The 7,074-nt window shown below is 38.3% G+C and overlaps 1 protein-coding gene across 1 annotated transcript in view; it reads right to left on the bottom strand.

The window, feature by feature from the left end:
- LYVE1 (lymphatic vessel endothelial hyaluronan receptor 1) overlaps positions 1–6,587 on the bottom strand; it is a 9,992-nt gene extending 3,405 nt beyond the window's left edge. Inside the window, exons 1-3 of the mRNA XM_017824964.1 lie at positions 6,165–6,587; positions 2,081–2,240; positions 1,853–1,992 (exon numbers count right to left, since the gene is read on the bottom strand). Of these exons, the coding sequence (XP_017680453.1) occupies positions 1,853–1,992; positions 2,081–2,240; positions 6,165–6,246 (382 nt within the window). The 5' untranslated portion in view covers positions 6,247–6,587. The remainder of the gene's footprint in view (positions 1–1,852; positions 1,993–2,080; positions 2,241–6,164) is intronic.
- Between the last annotated feature and the right edge of the window lie 487 nt (positions 6,588–7,074).

A 7,074-nucleotide genomic window follows, 5' to 3' on the forward strand; every position in this document is an offset into this window, starting at 1 on the left:
CTAGCGAAGACTGGCCATTACCCTTACCCTTACACAGCTTTTATCATTACTCACACAATTAAACACTCTTTTTAGCAAGTGTAGCACTCATTTTTTTTTGCAAATCAATGACAAGATTCCCCATGGACAGTACGTAGAATAACATTGCATATAAAAACCAACAGTATAACCTTCTGCAGAGCAGGAGACTTAACTACTGCAGATTCAATGTTCAAAAATATTTCCATGATATTATGTACATGTTCAAAACATATGCATGCACTGTTGATACTTGGAAAACTGATTTGATGTCCTGGAAACAAAAGTAGCCCATGAAACTTTCAGATACATCAGGCACTAGTGTGAAATAATAAAGAGACATGATTTTAATGGGATGGGGGGGCAAGGAAGAGACAAACTTCAGGTTTGAAAAAAAAAAGTAATTTTCAGAAATTAAGCCATTTGAATGAAGTGAATATTGTCTTTTTTAAAATTCAAGGGAAATCTTTTATGCAAGTGGAAAAGCTGAGTTCCGAATCAGGCTCATGTGAAAACGTGGAAATTCTTCTTTGCTAGTGAAGTTCTGTATTCTGTAAAGCTATAAAAATTTCACTAAGGTAACAACCAAATTACAACATAAAAAAGAGGGAAACGGCGTATGCACTGTTGTCCACATGAATCCCCACGGGAAGTCTGATGACGCAGTTACACTCACAGAATAAAAAGCTAAATGGCAGGGGCTTTATACTTTTTCCATGATGGTTTTCAAGCGCCTTTGGCACTTTTTTTGGCACAAGAAAATCGACAGGATGAGCTTCTGACAAATATTTTGGGTAAGAAATGCCTAGAACAGGCAACAGTTTGGAAGTAAAGATAAAGAAATGCAGAATCATTCCAATGTTAAATATACATTAAATTGTACTCTAACCATTTGGGAAGCTTAACCTTCTTCATGTACTCCAACAGTATAATATATATATATTATTATTATTATTTTAAAATTAAAGCTAAACAAAGCAATAATTTGAAACTACTTGCTACCTCTTTAGCATTACTCAATTTACCCAATGTGTCTGATGCAGAATAACATACATTTCATGCACTGACACACCATGTTGCACAGGAACAGAAGAAATAACAATACCAATAGGAGCAGCTTTTTTTAGAGCATGTTGCCATGGCACTAATACATCAATGCATTCATCAATAAAAGCTCTGAACTGCAGAGAAAAACTAAGTTAGCCTAATCATGTAATTTTTAACTTTATAGGTTAGGTGATAATTCAGTGTTTAATAGTGCATTTCCCGTGCAGCGCTTCCTTATCAGCAAGGTAAGGAATTAACTTCTTAGCATCCTTTTCACACATAGGATGATGCACATTAAAGAAAGCTATTGGATAATAGATTGGGAATCTAGTTGGGTTTATGATCTCTTGGCTGTTCTGCCTTATAATTTAATTTAGTTTAATTTTCCTTTATCAAAAGACATTCAAGTTTTCCTGAAGTACCCCGCTCTTGGCCTTTTTGAAAGAACAAACAGACCACACACAGACACCCTGGTTAAAGATTCGATTCACTGTCTCTAAAATGAACCTGCCTAAATAACCAAAACATATTAAGAGCATTGCATCAACATTACAGAATGGTAAAAGCAACTCTTCTTCAAGAGCTTTCATGGCAGCACCAAATTATTAATTTGGATTAACTGAATTGACCCTTTGTATTTCTAGGAAGCTTCTGAGGCAAATATAGCTTGATAACATTTAAGTTTGGGGGACAGGGTCAACAAATTATAAGAACTCTCGTTATTATTTTTTCATGCAGACATTAAAAAAACCAAAACACAAGAAATGTAGTTGTCATGTTTACATACCTGAGGAATTGAAGCAGTAAACATGAAATGTTTGAAGGAGGTCAGCATTCCATCGCACTAGTCCAGTTTTGCCCTTACCACATTTGTTGTTGGGTGTTGTCCGAGGAATAACAACAAATCCATCTTTCACCCATCCAAAGCTACAATAAAAAGCATCAGTCCTTTTAGTATTAGATTTATCACCAGCCTTGTAGAGGTGTTAAGGCAATGAGCCACTAACTAATATACCTGCATGTTTGAAAGTCATGTTTCAAAGCATTTTCAACTTGGTCTTTACTTGCCAATTGTAGATTCAGTTGATTACATGCATTACTTGCTTCTGAGAAATTCACTTTCTTCTCGAGATAGAGTCCTACACCTGTGATCCTGCAAAGTGAATGAGTGGAACCTGCAATTAAGCCATAAAATATTAAAGGTTAGTCTTTGAATATTAATGTTTATTCCTCATAAAGAATTTAGGATCATGTTTAACTGAATTGAAATTTTTTAAAGTTTCTAGCTTGAGGATAGTAGAAAACTAATTTCTAGTGTAAAAGACATATTTTAAAACAGAACATATTTTTTTAACAATAGTCTAGAATTTCAAGAGGTTTGGCTGTTATTAGACCGAGTGCATATACAGTCTTATTTCCTTTTTTTTCTAACAAATTAAAACTAGCAGTTGCACTGAGGCACTGATTATTCTATCATTACACTCTTCTTATCAAGATGATAAGGTATATATCATCAAAAGTATTATGCATAATTTTTCATAGAGTTAATATACCAATGAGAAAATATAAAGATTTTGTCATTCCTGGTGTTCCTTATTCCTCCTAAACTCTTTCTTCTTTTTTTTCCTATCTTGGCATGATGCTTCTAACCCCCAGCCACTGTCAAGCATTCAGTTTACTGAACTTGGCAGGAAAAGAGGAGATAGGGTGGATTTATGACACTTTTCCAGGCAGTTCATCCAGCTTTTTAGATAAGCACAGCTGGTCCACTCTTTGTGACACCTGCACCAGCAAGTGCATAGCTTAGGTTACACCTCCTCTGCTTTCTTAGCCTCTGTTAAGGGCATAGGATAAAATTCAGGAAGTGGCACAAACAAGGAGAAAGGATATTACTGTTTTGCCTCCATGTCTCACTGGAAGCATATACTGGGGAAAAAAAGATTTTTTCTTTTTGAGTTACATACAGTAATTGCCCTGATAAATGAAACATTTCAGCATTTCATTGCCAGCACGTCAGATAACCAACAGCCCTAGGTGTTACTTCCTTGCTCAATATGCTTGGCAGAGGCAGACTATCCTCACCAAGTATGTACAATAATGAATACTTCATAAAATCTATGTTTAAGAACACAGGCAACCCACAAACTCTCCAAAGCAGGCTGAAGCGATGCCTGCAAATTCACCACGACTTCTTAGCAATACAAGTTAAATTGAATTTTATGAATGAAAAGATAGAACTAGCAGCCAAGCCGCCCTCATGATGAGAAGGTGACTAAGCTTGTGTGGAGTGCTAAAAGAAAGACAGGCTCTTAGCTCCTGCTCCCACTGGATGTGGTGGGTTTGGAAATGGCTTCTGGAAAAAAAGATGCATCTCTGCTGTCCTTACATTTTGTTTAATTGGACTTCAGTGTTTGGTGGAGCAATCATTGAATCAGGTGGATTTATCTCAGCAGAGGTGGAAAGCCACTGAACACTTGAACAGTCCCCACAGTCAAACTGTGGCCACATCCAGGCCTGGCCTGAACATGAGACAAGCCCAAACATATGGCACAGGGATGCAGAGAAGCCCTGCTGCTCAAGGAAGGGGTGTGTGTAGGTATCAAAGACTTCAAGTCTATCCAAGTAGTCCCAGTGTGAGGGATGATTCACACTGGCAAATTCCCTCCTTCCTTTTAGCCAGCCTGTCCTCATGAATGTCCTTGTGTAGGTCCTGTTTTGGCCAAAGTGCTTCTGTGTCAGAGAAGACAAACACTGGAGCACGACAGATGTGGGTGAGGATCCAAGCCTGGCAATGTTTGAGAGGCCCTTAACAAGGTGCTTTGTCTTGGTCAGCCCCAATTTGGTCAGGCAATTGGACTGGATGTTCATTCCAGGTCCCTCCCAACTGAAATAATTCTGCTCTATTCTATTCTGTGCTATTCTGTGTGTTCAAGGTTTAAGTTTTCTTGATTCCTTTTTGTTAAAAGCAAGTCTCTTGAGAACCATTTCTGGTTCCCTGAATAAGTCCCTATCTCGGCTGCTGAGGCCTATCCACAGTTCCTCTTTCTCAGTTTTTAATACCCTGCTCCTCCTCCTCTTATGCCTAGTTCCTTTCTTTCTTTACTTCTTTATGCTCTGACTTTACTCTTACTCTTATTGCTCACTTAGTCAATTATTTTTCTATCTTTAGATTTGAGCAACACAACTTTTAAAAAAGGTGATGTTGAGAATGAAAGTTTCTCAATGATCAACTTTACAAATTTCAAATAAAGCTGAGCAGCCGACAGAAAGGAATTTAATGAAATCTTGGAATATTATGTAGGTACTTGTAAACTGCTACAGTCTTTAGTCATTCAATTACAGGACAAATATTTTACACATGAATTGTATGATGGATACAAAGCATAATATATAAATTCAGTACTAGAAAAAGAAGTTGTAAGTGATAATAAAGGTGACTCTAGGATATGTGCTGAAGTTGTACGTTAAAATTTGCTAAGTTCTTTAAAACAAAATGGTGAAGTAAAAGATATGTTTCATAAAAGTTATCAGATTCAGTCTAAATTCTGGATGGTTCTACAGTATGAGGAAGAAACCCAGAAAGAGAACAATAGCCTCTTCAATCTTTCCATCACTTCTTAAATCACCTCTGAGCTCTGTTCTAAAGATGACTGAGTTTCTACAGGAGACAGACTAACTCCTTGGAAGCACATTATCCTTTTCTGTCCATAAGCTACACATAGCTGTGCTTTGAGCTTTGCTGTGCTTAGTTGACCTACTAATACTGGGACATTCTCCTCAGTATTTGGGTCTGGGGTGAAAAATCTGTTTTACTGACATAGGTGGGAAGACCTAGACAAAAGAATCTCACAGCAAGACAAAGTTGTCATAGAACAGGAAGAAAATTGTTCAATTTTTGTAAGCTATGGGTACTGACTTTGTTGCATGTTAGTTTCCTCCTAGCTTTTTTTTTGGGCAGCTGTTGTTTTTCTCTTTGCCTTGTGCCTAGCCTTCACTCTGATTTATTAGAGTTTCCTTTGGCTGCCGATGCCAGGGAGCAGCAGGAATGAGGCTGTTCCACAAGGAAAGAGGAGCTGGGAGCAGAGGGCAGCACAGGCAGGGCAGTGCCCTCACCGATCAGGGCACAGTCCCACAGCACTGAACAGGACCACAGTGACAGTGGCAGGTTTCACTTCCAGCCCCAGAGAGAGCAGGATAATGAGTTAGACATCCAGAAAGTCCGTTTGGGAACAGCAGAAGATGGTGCTACCTATAACACGTGCCTGAAGTCCATTCTGGAGACAAGGCTGAACCCTGAGCTTAACTGCAGCTCTTGGACCAGTGAGCAGAGGGTGCACGAGGAGGTACCCCAAGGGAGGGTGCTCTCTTGGAGTGGAGCTGGGGGGCATCCAAACAGCTGCAAAGAACAACACTCAAGCTCTCCATTTCCCCAGTGAAAATTATACAGTTTTGCTGCAGGAGACTAGGAGTTGTTAGGTACTCCAATCCTGTGGAATTTCAATTGGATTTGATGTGAGCATCTAACTCACTCAGTCCAGGTTTCCTTCGGAAGTCTTTCAGTAGGTGACAAAATCAATTGTCTGCCATAACTGTGTATGTTCTTTTACATAAGTAGAACAAGCATTTACTCCTTGCAAATTACAGTGAAGCATCTGGAGACTTCTGATGCACATTGAGTATCTGCAGATATCCAGAAGCTACTGCAGTTAGAACACATTGCATCAAATTGATGATAGAATTTGAAAGAGAACTGGTTTCATGCATGTTTTGCTCTCTGAGGTTATACAAAACTGTTTCTCTGGTATTTTAAATAGTACAAAATAAAATTACATTTCAATAAATCTGAACTTAATCCTAAATGCAATACCAAATTTTTAAAATATGCAGTTCTGTAGCATTTAGACAAAAAAGCTTCAGCATTTAGATAGCAATTAAATAAGATTAAAATTTAAATCATTATATGCTAGTTTTCATTGCATTGTAGTCTCAAAATTCTGTGATTTCCTATGCCAGAAACACATTAGTACACGCACCCTTCCCCCCATTTTTGTAAATCTAGCTGCTTTTTTCAACACTTTAACAGGTGGAACTTTACCTACCTGTTACAAAGTAATTTTGAGCCATGAATGTCATCACCCAGATGAAAAACACTGCTGAGGTAACTCCAAAATTAGTTGCCATTGTCGCCAACTTGAAAAATTCAGGAAATCAGAGAATTCAAGGTGGTTTGTCTTCTGTGCTAAGAAAATTAAGGTATTGGATACTGCCAGACCTCTGTTGAGATGACTTCTGGAAAGCAACTTCAGCTGTCACTGCTCTGCTTCATAGAAAGAATGTCAGAGCAAATGCGTTGACTGTCCCACTCAAAGGCGAGGTCACTCACCGGAAATCCCCAGTCACCCTTTACACTCCCTTTCATGTAGGGGTTACTGGAAAATTTAACTACTGCTGATTCAGAAAACAGGGCTGAGGAAGGGAGATAAGACTGGTAGGCTGCTAAGTCAGTAAACAATTTGAAAGAAGTTTTTCTTTTGCTATTTTTTTCCTTTTTTTACTGATTATCAGCTCATTATTCATGTTATCTATTCATCTGGTAAATAAATCAAGTCCTCTATTGTATCACAGCATGCCACGATGGATTTTTCTTTTGTTTATTGGAATTGGAAGGACATCCACTCCCCACTATCCCATATGTCTTGATGGAGTAATTTTACTGTTTTTTTTTCCCTTAGAGTTCCAATGCACAAAGAGTTACCATAACACAGAGGTAACTGAAACCCAGTTTTGAACAGATTTGGAGATCCACTACAGTAAATGAGATTCCATGTGAGACTGTAGGTATGGAGGTGGGAGCCAGTCCCACCACTGCTGCCTTTGTTAAGTTCCAACAAACAGTGATTTCCACAGATGGGTTCAAAACAGAGATGATCCTCACAGCTGTAACTTAGAACACCTTCAGGGAGTCTTAGCAGAGCAATTATTTTTTTGATTCAGAGATTCCTTCAAACA

The sequence above is a fragment of the Lepidothrix coronata genome, unplaced genomic scaffold (assembly GCF_001604755.1).
Source record: "Lepidothrix coronata isolate B3197 unplaced genomic scaffold, Lepidothrix_coronata-1.0 Scaffold115, whole genome shotgun sequence".
Classification (NCBI taxonomy): domain Eukaryota; kingdom Metazoa; phylum Chordata; class Aves; order Passeriformes; family Pipridae; genus Lepidothrix; species Lepidothrix coronata.